Below are 17486 nucleotides of genomic sequence, written 5' to 3' on the forward strand. Positions count from 1 at the left end.
AAAATGAAAAAGGGGCACTCGCGGTAAAATGGTCCTCGTGGTGATGAACGACCTTTTAACTAAAAAAAAAAACATGCACATGGTAGCCAAACAATCCACCAAGACTTTCCACAACTGATAACCTATACAAGTTGCACCATTCTACGACAATTTCATAATACGTAATAACTTTGATAATTATGCAAACTACCTTAGAAGGGTAAACTCGGACGCGAACGACCCCGACGCGTCTCAGAAATCGGGGAAGGAGTACAGCTACAGCAATGCAAATCTGGACACTACTAGAGCGTGTAGGGGAGACACCTCCTGCAGGTCGATCACCCACAAATTCAGTCACGGGGGTGAGTCACGTGAGAAAAACCTGTTTTTTTTTGACGCTCGGGGTCGCGAACGACCCACCGTACCTATCTAGGGTTAAAAGACGTCCAGACTCTTTATGAGGACTGCTACACACTGGGTCCATTCGTTGCAGCGAGTGCAGTAGTGGGTGAGGGTTCTACCACTACATTCCCTTAATTCCAATATCCTTTTAATCTTCTCTTGAAATGTTTTTAATCTTGTTTTGGGTTGTACGGAAGGCTAAGAAGCCTTTCGCATCCTTTTTGATTTGGCGGGTGGTCAAATGTCATTTCTTGAGAGCGCCCAGATTAAGGGTTTTGATGAGGTCCTGTTGTATGGGTTGTCGCCCTGGATATAACAGCTCCTGGGAGTCTTTCAGCATCCTGAGAGGATGGCTGGGCTTCGTGAGAAAAGCGGACTAACAAGGCAGAGTAATCGTCAGAGTCAGCTTCCTTACCAGGTACCTATATTTATTTGGGTTTTGTTATGATATAACTGTCAAAAACTCTAAGCATATACGCCTTTATTGTATTAATACTGGTCTCTACCCACCACCATGGGTGTGAATCAGCTATTATATATTCACCGGCTAAGTTTAATATTTAAAAATTATATTTTGATTATAAAATAAATTTTTGAATATACTTACCCGGTGAATATATAAATTAAAGGCCCTCCCTTCCTCCCCGATAGAGACCTAGGGGACTGAGAAGAACTGGAGCTGTTTACAAGTATATGCGGTATCTGGCCGATAGTCGGCGCTGGTGGGCACACCCGCAACCTTCATGGCGATCGCTCGCGAGTTTTTGGAATCTGTCGAGCCGTCAGCTATTATATATTCACCGGGTAAGTATATTCAAAAATTTATTTTATAATCAAAATATCATTTTTCCTACAGTTCGTTTATAGCCATTATTATCATTTATCATACGAGTACCTTCTCTCTCTCTGTGAGTGTGGGTAATTAATTTTTAAAGCTTCATACAGTATTTAATTTTTAGTTCATCATTAAGCCTTCATATTTCATTAGACATTGTTGTGTTTAATTATGATTTATTAAGGAATGTTTGTATTCTAGTTTTCAATTTCTTGAGAATTTAAATAATCAATAATTACTTGTATTTTACTTTTGGTGGACATCAGGTGATTTTAAGGTCACGCTACTGTATTGCAATTATATGCACATACAGTACAATTGTTGTTTATATGATTTCTCTTTAACTTATTCAAAATATCTTCTTAAGGAATATTACATCAGCACCAATATGTTATAGAATATAGTTTCCACACGGTTTGTATACAGTCGGCCCTCTTTTATCGCAGGTTCCTTCTTTGCGGTTTCGTTTTTTCACGGCCAAGAACAATGCAATATCTATTAAATAAAAATCTTGTGTAAATCGCTATAAAATTCAAGCTGGGCGATGATTTCAAATACCCCGCACTCCTTTACACTGGGAGCGCTGCGCGCCACTACCTATTGATTTTGCTACTCGATGTTTGGATGATGGGAATAATAAGATCACTTGGTAACACAACGAAAGGAATTTGTTCGGTTTGCCAGCCCACCTTCCGACGGAAGTATGACGTCACAGGACATGTGATGTGAACTCGACAAAGAATGACTTGCGAAATATATAAAACCCTTTTCTATTTTGAAAGAAAGAAAGAAAATACTAATTTGGCCTGCTAAAGTATTTCATTTTTATAATGTAAAAGAAATTATAGAATTTCAGAGAAAATATTTGTCCTATTAGTGTACATTACAGTACTTTCATTAGATAAATACTGGTCTGTTATCAGAGATAATATAAAAGTAACAAGAGTCAAATTTATGCTAAATACTACTCGTAACAACCGATACAAAACCACGAAATACTTTGTATCGTTATTTGATATTTCGATAATGGGAATACTAATACCAATCATTAGCGTATTAGAAGGAAATCACTTTATTCCCCGCTCACTTTCCACCAGCAAAATGTCACCAGACATATGTACTCGACAGATATCAAAACTTTTCTTAATGTATTTTACTGAAAATGGATACTGTATATTATCAAGAAAAGAAAATAATAACTTATGATAAATCAGAATATATTTCCAAGGAAATATTTATCTTGTTAGCGCCTTATTTTCGGCATACTTGTGATGTCATCACACAGTGGAAAAAGCGGTCGTAAAGTTGATCAGTCGTAAGTCGCAAAGGTTGTAAATCGACGACTACCTAATTTATATTTTGTATATGGTGCCACTTAGCAGAGTTAGATTACAGGAAATAAGATTAGAAGTTGACCAGTATAATACCCACTAACACAAACACATTTCTCTCTCAAATGATTATATATATATATATATATATATATATATATATATATATATATATATATATATATATATATGTGTGTGTGTGTGTGTGTATATATAACACATATAGACGACGATATATATATATATATATATATATATATATATATATATATATATATATATATATATATATATATATATATATATATATATATATATATATATATATATATATATATATGTATATATATATGTGTATATATATATATATATATATATATATATATATATATATATATATATATATATATATATGTGTGTGTGTGTGTGTGTGTGTGTGTATTTACAATGTTTTCAAATATATCATAATCTGTTAAGTTTTGACAGCATATGTGGAAGTTAATCTAGGCTTAAATGCCATGCAGTATATTAAAGCTAACCATATTCCTTTTGCATTGGTTTTCATTTTATTTCAATTTGCATGGATTTATGTAATCACTTTCACCATAGTAACATAGATACCGTATCCTTTCTTAAGCTGAATTTGAAGTTTTCATTTCTTTTGAGTTCCTTGTGACATAACTTCTAATTTTTACGGGCCTGAATTTTTCTTTAAATATTTCCTCGTGGAGACCTCGGTTTACTTAAGGTGTGTTCGTCCTTTGTGTTTACAAACCTTTAGTGTTCTGATTAAGTTATATGCTTTCAGCGCATGCGGGAACCCACCTTTGAAATTGTTAGCAATGACAAGGAACCCCCCCCCCCCCCCCCCTATCGGTAGTTCTTCACTTACCGTATGTTTTCAGCCGCAACAAGTACAGATGTACTGTTGCATCCCTAATCAAACTTTTCATTTTCTTTTTCTTTCAGGAAGTGAATGCTGGCTGTTGATTGCCATGAATATGAATCAAGAGATTTAAATGGAAAAGGGAATGGTAGACCTTGTGCTGTGTGTAGGTATTGGTCTCCTGTGCAATGACAGGCGTACACTTTTAGGGGGGTAGAGATTTTGCGTCTTCTATTCGCTTATAGTGTGTGTCTACTTCTGCCACTTCTGCGCTTAACCCCTGACTTTCTCCCCGGGGAATATGCATTAGAAGAAAGGAACCCTAGGAACTACATCAGTGGGCTTTTAAAATTCTATGGGCGTGTAGGGTTCTTCCAGTGTTCACTGCCCGTGTCGCAGGTTGTAGTGTCAGTGATTTACTGTACTGTACCTGATATCCACAGAACTGTCAAGGCTTGTCATTTCTCCCGCTCCCTCAGTACCTGTGACCCCACTTATGGCTAGGTCACAGGCTCCAGTGATTGCTCCTACCCCTCCCCATGATGATGTTCACCTGTGTTGTGGTTCCTGTTGGAGCAACCCTGTTCCATTCTTCGTTGTTCACACAGACTTCTGCTTGCAGAGCCTGAGGTGAGGCTTAGAAAGAGGAACAAATATGCTCATCCCTCTTCCTAGTCCAACTCTTTGACTTCTCTGATTTTGACACTTTGAGAAGAAGACTAAGGAGAGGAGAAGGTCAAAGAAATCCAGGCTTTCATAGTTGTAAGGAATGGCTCATGTCAACACCATCTCTTTAGGGTTTGCTGGTGGACAACATCGAAGTGGCTCCTGGCCCTGTGTTTTGGCCTGGGTAGTCTAGTTTGGATCCTTGGCTACTCCGGTAACCAGGTTAAACGAATGTACAGCACTTTCAGATCCCTCAGGGATGGGGTCCAGCCCCCACTCCTTAGGGTTGAGGTTCAAGTTCCTTGGCTATCTCAGTAATTAGGTAGGACCAGACATATACTTTTTATTTCCCTATTGATAGAGGAGCTTTGGCCCTCTTCATCTCCCTTTTAGCCTTGACATTTGACTCTTGGTCCTCCCTCAACCCATGATGTTTTGATAGAGCGAGCTGAGAGGATGGCACCACTCTGGCTATCATTAATTGCTTGTGTCCAGTGGAAGAACAAGAATTGCAGGTGGAGGGACCTTCCCCGCCCATGCCTGAGACCATGTCGCTTTTTTACTGCCCCGTTTAGCAGAAAGAAAGGTACGAGTACTCCTGTCTCTGCTGTGTTTGGTGCCATGGATTCTTCCCCTGCTGTTGTTGGTTTTCCCTGGCCTAATGCAGTCCTTGATTACAATACCAATTTTATCCTTTGGATAGAACAATAAATTTCTGTGAGGGGAAATGAATCGTCAAAGCAACTTGTGGTGCCCTTTTCTCCAGCTGGATAGGAGAGTACTGTACTTGGGATTTGTCTGCCCTTAAGACATCAGATGATTCTATATAAGGATGAGTCTATTTCAGGATAATGATATCAGATCTTGGACCGGTAGTGATAGAGGTAGGCAATCCCTAGTCAGAATGTTCTTTAGTGGACATCCTTGTGCTCATTTGTGGGTGCAACAGTCTGAGGGAGGCAGCCTTGACCCCAGCTTCAGAGAGGTCTTCTGTCATTGAATGGCACTTGGGGGTCCTTAAGTAGCCCTGGCTGGATCTGGCTATTTTGGCTGTGGATTGACTTGATGATCAGGTCTGTAAATTTAAGAACTTATTTCCATTCATTTAAAGAAGATTGAGCCCCTTCAACTCATAATTCAGTAAGGTTCTTTCAATCTTGCTGGAGCAGCACCTTTTCAGGTAGACCCATCAGTGAGAATCAAGGCAGAGGACCCTGTCTTCTTGGTCTCCTGAGTCAGAGGCCATGGTTTGACAACCATGACTGCCTATTACGTTGTCTCCTGGCCTGACCAATGGTTAGGTGCAGTAGCATACTTCTCCAAGTCAACGGGATGATCAAGCCCAGAGTCTCGGCAGAAGTAAAAGAGTTGTTTTTTCTGGTACCAGTAGGTTCAACTGGTTTTTAAGGAATGATGGTTTAGTCTCCCCTTTCTCAAAACAAGTTAGCATCTGAGGTAGCTTCATCACGTCGGAACGGAGTGCAGGCAGCCACGTCTATCCTTCAGAGGAGTCACATGCAGGCAGTAGCAGGGATGTGGAGGACTGCTTTGCAGGATTCCCTGTTCCAGCTCTCTATCTCCTTCAGGGCCCTCTGCCCTTTGGGGTTAGCAGCAGCCAAACCATCGGGTCCAGCCATGCCTGCGCGATTTAGTGCAAGGAAGACCTGCAGAAATTTCCTAGACCTTAATTAGGACTTCCCGGAAGAAGGCTGGTACATGCACAGCTGTTTTCAAATACTTAACTTGTTCCTTCCTGACAGTGAGGCAGCAGAAGAAAGGAAGGAAAGAACACGGTTTTTCCAGCGTTCCCTTCTCTTCTGTTGCCAAGTGAATGGGGTTGCTTGTCGTACTTTTGATCAAACTGACAGACAGGGGTGAGCCTTTGGTAGTAGGAGTCCTTTGGGGAAGTTAATGCCCTCTTCAGCTCTTCAAACCCCCCTTTACTCACTTTCCAATAAGAGTTCTTATCCATTTTTCCAGCATCACTGAGAACCCTGTGAGGTAGTAGGAATGTTAGTGAAGAACAAGCTCAAAGTCGTTAGAGACGAGTCTCCGGGCTTCTACTGTTGACTCCTCCTGGTGGGGGAGTCAACTAGGGTCCGGAGGCTGGTCATCAATCTCTCGCCACTGAATTGGTTTGCGTGTCACAGTTCAGGAGGGAAACAGTACAGTCTGTGCCGAGTTCCATGACAGAGGAAGACTTTGTGCTTTTAGTGGATCTGTATGACATATACTTTCAAGTATCTGTGCATCAGCTCTTTCAAAAGTATCTGCATTTCTCCCTCTACGGTAATGCACCAGTTCAATATTTGTGTTTCGGACGGTGTATTGCTCCTTAGGTTTTTATTCAGATGTTCACCTTGTTAGTAGCTTGGGCCCACTCACAGTGGATACATCCGTTGATGTATCTCAACGGGTGGCTGATCCTGGCCTCCTTCATGCAGCAATTACTACAGGATTTAGTTCAACTAGTTGCCTCTTTATGATCTGGGGATTGTGTTAATTTGGAATGATTTAAATCTCTTTCTCAAGCAAAGTACTTGGGTATGCTGATAGACATGGCAGCAGTGAGAGTCTGTCAGGCAGACAATCGCATCAGCAAACCTAAGGAGGTATCTCTTCTGTTTCTATCCAAGACAGAAATACCAGCTCCATAATGGCAGAGTCTTCTCGGCCACTTCTCCTTGCTGGAGAAGCTCAAGCAGTGTTTCCCAATCCTGGGGTAAATTACCCCAGTGGGGTAATGGACCCGTATATTTGGGGTAATCAAGATGATCTGAAATTGAGTTATTCACATTCCCATAATTATTACCATATTTCATACACAAAATCTGCAATAAATATTTTATAGGAAAACTCAATAATTTTAACATTGCTGTACAATAATTTGGTCCGGGTGGCAGGCAGCTCAACCCTGGCTCCCCCGCTCCGAGCAGCACAACCGTCTCCCATCTGTCAACACTCGCTCACATTGAATATTCTGCACTGATGATGGTTCATTTTGATATCCATTAAAATGGAAAAGTTTGCATTTATTTTGGATCCTTAACTATAAGCAGCCAATAGCGGGCTACATGATCCATACAGTTCATCAGGTGGCTGCAAAAATACATCCGATGTTACCGGGTATATGTTCAATGGGGTAATTGATTAGTTGGAAATAAAATTTTGGGGTAATCATTTAAAAAAGGTTGGGAAACACTGCGTCTAGAGGGTGCCTCCACCAGAGATCTCTTCAGTGGTATTTGAGGAATCACTGGTCAGCCTTCAGGGTTCTTTCATCCCTTCTTGTTCCAGCAGGACAGGACACTTGGTATGATCTTACCTATTTGCTAAACAAGGAAACCCTCGCAGGGGAGTCCACTTGACTCTCCGCCTCCAGAAATGAAATTGTACTCAGATGTGTCAAAAGAGGACTGGGTCACTCCAAAACAACCTGATCGTCTCATGGGTGTGGTCAGAGAGAAGCATCTACTCATCAATATCCTGCAATGCTAGCAGCCTTTCTAGCAATGCAAGCATTCCAAAAACATTGAAAAGGCAGCATTTGGCAGTGTTGTTAGGACACTAACACTGTAGTGGCTTACATCTAGCAAGGGGGCATGTTACCACGCTCTCTCTGTGAGGGTGAATCAGTGCATTGGGATGGCATTCCACGCCATATAGTTGTCAGTCAAATAGATTCGGAGCTAGAGGAATCAACTAGCAGACTTGCTCAGTTGCCACTGTAGTTGCCTTCTGGCCTCCGAAAAATCTCATGCCGAATGGTATCCCATTCTGTTAGCTTTGGGGAGATCCTGAGAGAATCCCTATGGCCTTTCCCAGGAAAAGTGGGCCATCATCTACAACTGATGTCATAGAAGGGATTCTTCTCTGTTTGTATCATCTTTTGACATACGAAATAGACTTCTCCTCCTCATACGGCATCAATGACCTTAGATGTTATAGTCTGTTTTTATGTTACCATGTAAAATCAAACCACTCTCGCTAGCCATTCACAACATTCCTTACCTAAAGCATTACTCAACCCCCCCCCCCCCCCCTCCCTGCCAACACCCCTCAGCTTAGAGACTTAGGGATCCTCACATCTCTCCCCACCACCAACTGGAACATTTGCGATTCAAGTCCTTATTCATGGTTATGTAAGGTCTATTCTGGTGTATATCTGTTGACATACATGTTCAAATCACACAAAGTATACACTCATCGGTTCTCCCCCTTTGCCTCCCACCCACATCGCTACTAAAACACCAGTAATGCAAGTTGTTGAAAGTTCTGTTTAGTCACCAAATTACACCAAATTATTTCAATACTGTACTATAAATAATTACCTGAAAATTTCTCAATCCTTATACAGTATATCTTTCCCTTATTTTTTATAAATTTCCAATTTCCTACATCATTTATTTACATTTCACAATTTCCATAATATCGTATCACTTATCACATTTGTAACCCTGATAGCTGTAAACACTATGACACGACGAGGTTTGTTTTTTGTTATTTTATCATTTCTACAAAATAATATTTTCATGTCTTAGATCTATATTTGATATTAGTATTATTCATTGTTTTCATGAGTAAAGTTAGCCATCTGTCATTATTTCTATTTATTGACATTCTATGCAGTATTTGTTATGTACTTACATGCGCACTCCCTACTTTCCAGCCCGTTAAATACCCAAAGCCGGAATTATCCAGTTCATAATGTCAGTCACACACAAGGTGGAATGCCAGAATAACGAATGATACTTTTGTCTAATGAACTAAATCTCTCTCTCTCTCTCTCTCTCTCTCTCTCTCTCTCTCTCTCTCTCTCTCTCTCTCATTAGAAGGTATTTTTTTCTATTGTATACCTTATAATTATACATTATAGGATACTTTTTGTGTCAAAGGGGAAACAAATGGATGTTTTCATTACATTCCTGTATGATGTAAAGTCCATTATTACTGATATGTAGTTTTATATCTTTGATGGCTATTTATCAGGGAATTATTACAGAATAATAGTCAGTTTAATTTATATGATTTTGTTTACACAATCACAGTGCTTAACCATTATTTAGAGAAATTTATATAAAACAAATTTCTGAAAAATTATCTGATAATCACTTCACAATGAATGGAAACAATATTTTGGTTGTTCAGAGTGAAATACAATAGAAAATAAAGCAAACTTTTGTAAAAATTTATTCTGTAATCAACAGTAAAACAAGTAAACATGGAAATTTAGGTTATTATAGAGTAAGTGTACATGTATATCCGATAGTAACAAATCTTGTATATAGCTACTGAGGGCATATCCGCTGCCTAGTAGTAAAGGTGTTAATAGGCAAGAGGTGAGATCTTTTGAAAGGAACAAAACAGGAAATCTATTGGTTCTTTTTGGGTAGCGTCAGTGTAAGTCACACTTCAAGATCGTAACAATATGAACACGAGGCGAGTGTAGAAATAACAAGTTTTATAATTAAGATTCTGCTTTTGCTTACTTTTATGACAGTGAGTATTGGAAAACGTTGGCTGTTTTTGTTCTTTGTACTGATTTTAAGGTTTTAGCTATTAACCTATTATAGTTGTACATAGAAGATTATTTTCTTGATATACTGGTTATTTTTTAGCAAAAAGAATTAACTCGCAGTTGTAAAACTTGAGATTTAGCTCCTGTTCCTTTACCTGTAATTTTTATTTCCCATTAGGTGTCCTTGAAGCCTACTATAATTGCCTAAATAGAGTGCAGCTGTATGGGCCTACAAACTTTGCTCCAATCATCAATCACGTGGCCAACTTTGCAGCCACCAACAGAGCTGGCGATAAGTATTTCATCCTTTTGATCATAACAGACGGAGTTATTACTGATATGCCACAGACAAAAGAAGTGAGTTTATTTATTTTTATCATATTGCTGAAGTTTTCTTTAAAAGTAGTTTTGATTTATTGTAAGTCAATCATACATTTACCTTTGAAGCTTTTGAAAGGTCTCTACCTCAAATTGCTTATTGAGTTATTATTCATTGAATACAGTATAATCATTCTGAGCACGAGTTATGACAGTAGAATGGTATTTAATTGGAAAATTCACAAGTAAAATTTTACATGAGTAAACAGAAAAAATAATACTTTTCATTATTCAAATTTTCTCACTTGCCCTTTGATAGATTTTGCTAATGATTGGGTTAGATGTAAATTACTAGATTGATTAATCATAACTTCAAGTATGGTAGGGTAGTCAGCAAATTACTTCCTAAGTAATGTAGCATATATGATTGAGAATGTTTGAGTCTAAAATGCATTTAATTAGACCTGGTATTTGGCCTGATTGTGTCAATTTAACAATCGGTTAAGGTACTGAGCATAATTTATGTACCCAGTAATACCTCAACTGTTTTATAGCTTTGGTTTAGTTGGAAGCTATTATCACTGCAGAGGAACTTAGTAGTCTTATCTAAGCAACATTTAATTTTTTCCTCATAAGCCACTCAAAAGAGTAAAAGTTTCATCAGTAAAAGTTTGATAATATATCTCGGTCAAATAGGTAATACACATCAGCATTATGATTATCGATTTTTTAACTGACTTTCCTAACTATACTCATGGTAAGAATGAATGAATATGATACAAGGTGACCTAGCTCTCTTGACACCTGTTGTACATTACAGTGTAATGTATAAAGGTTAATTCACTGTTTTCTAGTTGTCTCATACTATTTATTAGAGTTTGTATCGTTAGGAAAAATACAAATTACTTCCAATTTGTCATATTACTTTTTAATATCTTTATGATTTCAGGCAATTGTGAATGCTTCGTCTCTGCCCCTGTCCATAATAATTGTTGGTGTTGGTACAGCAGACTTTTCCAACATGGAGGAATTAGATGGTGATGTTGTCAGACTGTCTAGTAATGGTCGGTATGCCGTGCGAGACGTAGTCCAGTTTGTACCTTTTATGCAGTTTTTGAAGGGGGGAGGGGATCCACTTTCTGCTAGAATGAAGTTGGCGAGGGAGGTGCTTGCTGAAGTCCCAGACCAAATACTCTCCTACATGAAAAGTAACAATATTGACCCTCAGCCACCAAAACTTGATGATGCAGCTTTGCCTGTTTATGTTAGTTAATTTAGAATGTGCTACCTTTTTTCTAGGTTGCATTTTCAAACACATATTGAGTAGTTTGGTTTATTTTTATATGGAATTTAACTAAAAGCAATGCCATATACTATTTTACTCTTTTGAAGGTGCCTCCAGAAACTGGGAATTATAATTAGCAGTGTTGCTTAATATTTTTACAAAGCATGTCATCACATAGCTTTCTTTCTTATGTGATGTCTTTCCACATTTTTCTGTAGCGCTAGATTTTCACAGGAGTAGATCATTGTATAGTAAATGTTTTGTAATTATTGTATTTACACAATTTTTAAGAATGATTTTTTGTGGATATATGACCTTTAAATAATAAAAGGTAAAGAATGGATTGATTACTGTAGAAACTTGCATTTAAAAATTGAAATATAGGCGTTTGCGTGTTGGTATAGATGGCGATTTAATAGCCTAATATACTTCTATATGAACTGAGACTTTTCAGTTTTTATTGTGATAATGTGTATCCACATGGTCTAAAAATATTTATTTATCATAATGAAATACAGTATTACATGACTTTTTACACCTTGGTGTTTCTAAATTACCAAGAATGTGTTAGGAAGACTAAACTGCTCTAAACAATAACAAGCCCTCCAAAATCGGGTATACTGTAATGCCGACCTGGTCAGGTAGTACAATGACTTAAGGATATCGTTCTAAAAAGTTTAAACGTGTCCCAACTCCCCGCATAATATTCAATAGGAACATCTTAACCTAGATATAATATACGTATACCTTCCGAAGCCGCATATGGCCCGGTTGGGTAGGCTAATCACATGAACGCCAAAATAGCCTAACTAATACTCGAACATTAATAAACTTCAATAACCATACTGAATCACTGTATAAGATGCCTAGAGCTAGATAAACAAGACTACAATTAGTATGAGGAACTAATTGAAAGTCGTAAATAATCATGAAGCTCTCGGCGGTAGCAACACCAAAATGGCTGCCGAGGGTAAGGCGTCACACAATACTGCTGAGACAAAAATTAACAGTATTATTAATTTTACGTGTGTCGCTACCTCGAATTATCAAAACAGATAATTGCAATACTTAACTTGGGAGTAGGGGTCTCCAAAAGGTCAGACATCTTCACAACACAGTAAAAAAGAAGCTACGAACACAGAACGCGTGTGGATATCACGGTGATAAGAAAGGAATGATGGGAGGCGCGTGGGTGGTAATGGTGGGGGGGGGGGCAGTAGTCATCGTAGCGGGCAATAGTCGGATGTAGAACGGCACCTCGTAGTAACGGGAGATATTGAGGAAGGAAAAGACTAATTGGTAAGGGACCTATGGTAGTGGTTTTAACACGCCCCAGTTACTATACCGACACCCTGTAAGGGTGAGCGAACTGGGTATATTCCTGGCATTCCATGCAACTTTTTCTCTGGTATATTTAGCAGTATTTATACCTTAGAAATGGTGCTATAAGGAGCATTTCACGGAGTGACACAGGTCCCTCGCCCAGAAATAGATTTTTCCTTTGTCAAAATCCCTTATATGGTGATCTTTTAAAAGATATTTGGGAAGGGCATTAATGTTGATGCTGATGCAAGCTGAATTCTTTTCATGTCCTTGCTTTGATATGCTAAATTACATGTGCAATTTTCTTGCTGCTTATTATTACATAAAGCTTCACAGTATATTTTTTTCATTTTACAATTTAAATGCCTGCTTTTTATTTTATAAACTCATTGATGAAGATAAAAAAAAAGTGTTGTTTTTTATAAATAGTACCGGTGTTAGAATAAGGATTTCATCTTTTCCATAACTCAACAAAGCATGATATACAGTACTGTATTATGTATTTATATCTGTACAGCGTATGTATAAATGTGTATATTACCACTTGAATTTTGTTAAGCACTAATGCGGCGAATCTGTTTGTAGGAATTTTTTTTAAAATTATCTATTTACTCATTTGTTGAGGTTTTTCACCTTTTCATTAGTACTGAAGTAGTTGCCTTAAAGATGACACAACCAATGCTTACGTAAAAAAGACATTCATAAATTATCATCTATAGGTTTATTCCCTTTGGTAGTTTAATTCGAATGGCCTGTATCGGGTGCTTTTATACATACATATACCAAGGCACTTGCCCTAATTTTGGGGGGTAGCCGACATCAAACAAATGAAACAAAAAAGGTGCTTTTATACCTTTCATAATTACCAGATGGTTAATTGATTCCCTCCGTATTTTGCTACGGCACTCATGTCATCGGGAATTAGAGTAGGAACGGTGTAGATCTGTTTGACTTTTTAGTCATAGAGAATCGCTAGAGATTTATTACTATGCAAGCATATATTAAAAATTTGCCAATGCCTGTATTTAATGTCAATTGAAAAAGGCTGGTATTGATGAGTCACAGTTGATGGCTAACTTGATATTTAATTGTGTTTGCTTTATGTCTACCTACTTTATAAGTTTTTGGTTCTTTCTGTCATCCCGTGTCCTTCATATAATGAATGATGTGGGGACGTAATTACTTGTGGTGTTTCTTTTCTTCTTCTGTTTGGGATATAACTATAATTGGTGGTGTTTGTTCCTGTTTATTCGGAGATTTATGGTTTTACATTGGTAATATTGGTAAGTTTGACAAATTTTAACATCCCCTTCTTGAAAATTTATGGCAAATAAACTTAAAATAGAGCTAAATTTTCCACTAATAATAACTTTGTTGTTAGTGAAACTGTGTTGCGCCTAGATGCTTACCAAAATAGACTTATATCACACAGCTAGGAGTGGGTGATAATCTTGAATCAGGAGTGATATAAGCTGGAATGGATTTTTAATATCGGCGACTGTTAGCGAAATTAGTTTCTACTTACTTTGGTTGGTTGCTATTGTATCTTTGTGTCCTCTTGTGATTGTACTGTGATAATTATAAGAATGATTTATTATTATAAGTATTGTTTGTGTATCTTGTTGCGGTTGGAAAAATATCCTTGCATCCTATTGCCCAACGCTCAATGTTTTATGCGGTTTTAATTTTGCGTGGTGCAGCTCATCTAAGTTACAATATATTACTTCTCTTCAAATTGTTTACACTTTTGATCCAGAGATATTAGATAATTTTCACATGACCCGGTTCCAGAATGCATGGCATGTATACGCAATAGTTTGCTACACAAATCTTTGAAAGATATATCAGTATTTTCAACTAGTCTTTTTGTCCTGTTGGTAGTTTAATTTTTCAATATCTATTTTACTTGACAATTATAGGATACCGTCAGGTAAATAGAAGAATAAGACAAAACTACATCCCGAGGACACTTATTATTAGTATTTTTGGGTAGCAAGGTCAAAGTGCCATTTTTTAACCCACCCCCACCCCTTTTTTACCCCAGGACTGCTAACCACTGCTTGGTATTTTCCTATTTGTTTACAAATTAATCGCATACATTAGCAATGGATGTAGAGCCATTAATTAAATCTAAACCCTAGCAGATCATGAAATGATAATTTTTAGCATTTTGAAATTACCAAAGGAAGTACAAAAATTTACTTTGTCAGTTTTTACAAACGTTGAAGATGATTACAGCTTCAAAAGAAAGTCTGTTGCAATGAATAATGTACTTTGTATAAAATTTACTTAAACTTTTACAGGTGATCAAATTAATAAGAATACTGTATTATGCAATTTTATTAAAGTGAAGTAAAAGATTTGTGAACCAATCACTATAGGGCTACTGTATTCCAAAATCCGGAACACTTCCAGTCCGAGAAATTCCGGATAAAGGATTCTCAACCTATACCAATAAAAAAGAAGCAATCAATTTACAATAAATATAACGATAAATCATATTATATTCTATCGGCTACTTAGCTATTCAGGTGTTGTCCCCTATGTTGCCAGATGTCCTTCTCGTGACTTTTTTAAGGCCTACCATTCTTGTTTATCCATTTTAATCCCTGTGTTGGAATATCTCCTGGGAGCAATATAGTAAATCTCTTTTTGGACTTTGGTGGGGATTATCTATAGTTTCATGTAACTGGACTTCCATCCTATTAAATTTCTTATTCCTGATCTAGATATTAATCTTTGGCACTGCCGTTCATTTAGTTCATTATGCATGTTGCATAAGATTTTTCATAACTCTGACCATCCTTAACATTCAGATCTCCCTGGACAATTCTTTCCTGTCCGTAATACAAGGCAGGCAGTTAATTCTAATAGTCAGTCCTTCTCCATCATGAGGCTCAATACTACACAGTATTCTAGAAGTTTTATCCCAGCTGTTACCAAGATGTGGAATGATCTTCCTAATCGGGTAGTTGAATCAGTAGAACTTCAAAAGTTCAAAATTGGAGCAAATGTTTTTATGTTGATCAGGCTGACACGAGTCTTTTTATAGTTTATATAGGACATATCTGTTTTGATGCTGTTACTGTTTTTAGAATGATATATTGTTACTTTATTCTCATTTATTTATTTCCTCATTTCTTTTCCTCACTGGGCTATTTTTCCATGTTGGAACCCTTGGGCTTATAGCATCTTGCTTTTCCAACTAGGATTGTAGCTTGGCTAGTAATAATAATGATAATAATATTATAACTAATCTTGGTGCTATAATCTTACATTATCCATAAGGCAATTTTGATTAGAAGTAGCTATGATATAGTTTGGTTGTTTAAAATTCTAGTAAGAAATGCATCACCTCAGCTTGCCAGATTATTCCAGCTTGTGTGGATCCCATTTCCTCTTCCTCCTACAAATAATTTGAGACTGACATAATTCCTATTTTATTCTACCATGCTGGAGTCTTGAAAGAGTTACACTGTGGGACCTTTGAGTGCTCAAAATGCATGCTCATACTGTGAACCTCTTCAAACCAGTAAATGTTATTCAAAACCTACAGTATTACAGTACATATCAAACTTTATAATGGTACGTACTGCACAATATGCATCATCAGATTTTCTCTAACTATAAATTTCTCTGAATTTATAGTTTTTATATTGATAGTTTAGAAAACTATTTTTTCATAAATGTTACTGTTTTTGAATGGGTTATATGTGGTATATGGTATACTGTATTACCTTTTGAGGTACATAACATACTAGAGTATTTTTTCATAGTTACATCCATAAGTTTTGTATTGATGAATGTTAATTTTTTTTTAATTAAATGTTATGAGGTTTATAGTTTATTGTGTTTTACACTTCTTATATATTTTGGTCTGAACTTTAGTTGATACAGCGTTTTGTTGACCGTTTTTGTTCATATTCTTACATGCATTTTTCATGTAATTTCTAAATGTCATTTCTAAAGAGTAACATTGCATTTCAGCTTTGCAATCACATGCAGTAACTGGTGCACCATCATATTTGAAAATGAAGTGTATTGCTTGCTAGGTTTTTAAAATTGTTTTACACTTTACAGTATAAGCACTTCCCATCTTTGTAGTGGATATCACTTAATAGCTAATGGGACAGATATGTGAATTGAATTTTGGAGAATTGTGGTATAGATAATGGGTTGTATTTAAAAAATAGTTGTAACAAGTCTCTTCTTTGCATCCTAATGGGCTATGATATCTGTATAGAACACTTGACCTGTGGGAAGTTGCTCAATATTCCCCATTTTTATTAAACTTCATCTTTTCCTTCAATGCCCAATGGTGATAATATTCTGTACCTATGGAGAAACATGCTTTGTTGTAGTATCTTTTAAATTAACATGACATGTTTCAATTTTATATGCTTTGCAGAATGAATATTACTGGTAGCTTGAATTTAATATGGGGGTTACCCAACTTGTACAAAAATTTTTTTCACTTATTTTCTTTAAAAGTTCTTATATTTATGTGATTATTACTTTAATCCAAAAAAATAAAGGGTTTAGAATCTACAAATGAAGTTGTCAGTTGCTTTAATATGATGGATTTAAAATGGGAGTAACAAAAGAGATTTTATGGATGTAGTAAATTGTAGTATTTAGTATTACTGTATAGTACTGTACCACCCTAGAACTGATTCACACTAAAAAAGATTTTTCCAAGTTTAACAGTCTGCCAGGAATAAGCTGTGGTGGCTCTTTGTCTTCTGATAAAATTAAGGTCAGTATTTTAAGAAAAGGCAATATTGCTGGCAGAAATGAATGACTAGTAGGACTTGGTTAGTAAAGCAAGCTGTAACAATGTACACTATTACTGCTGCGCTTATACAAGTTGTTTTTCAATCTTGCTTCCATTTATCTTTAGTAATTTATCATCTTAAATGTTTTTATATCCATTTCCCCTATAT

The 17486-nt window shown here is 36.8% G+C and overlaps 1 protein-coding gene across 2 annotated transcripts in view; it reads left to right on the forward strand.

Moving 5' to 3' along the window:
• LOC137638636 (copine-8-like) overlaps positions 1-15453 on the forward strand; it is a 99357-nt gene extending 83904 nt beyond the window's left edge. For both annotated transcript variants that reach the window (XM_068370891.1, XM_068370892.1), the window contains 2 exons: positions 9796-9974; positions 10885-15453. In XM_068370891.1, coding sequence (XP_068226992.1) covers positions 9796-9974; positions 10885-11208 — 503 coding nt within the window. In that variant the 3' untranslated portion in view covers positions 11209-15453. The remainder of the gene's footprint in view (positions 1-9795; positions 9975-10884) is intronic.
• Positions 15454-17486: the final 2033 nt, after the last annotated feature.

Source organism: Palaemon carinicauda, chromosome 3, assembly GCF_036898095.1.
Source record: "Palaemon carinicauda isolate YSFRI2023 chromosome 3, ASM3689809v2, whole genome shotgun sequence".
Lineage (NCBI taxonomy): Eukaryota > Metazoa > Arthropoda > Malacostraca > Decapoda > Palaemonidae > Palaemon > Palaemon carinicauda.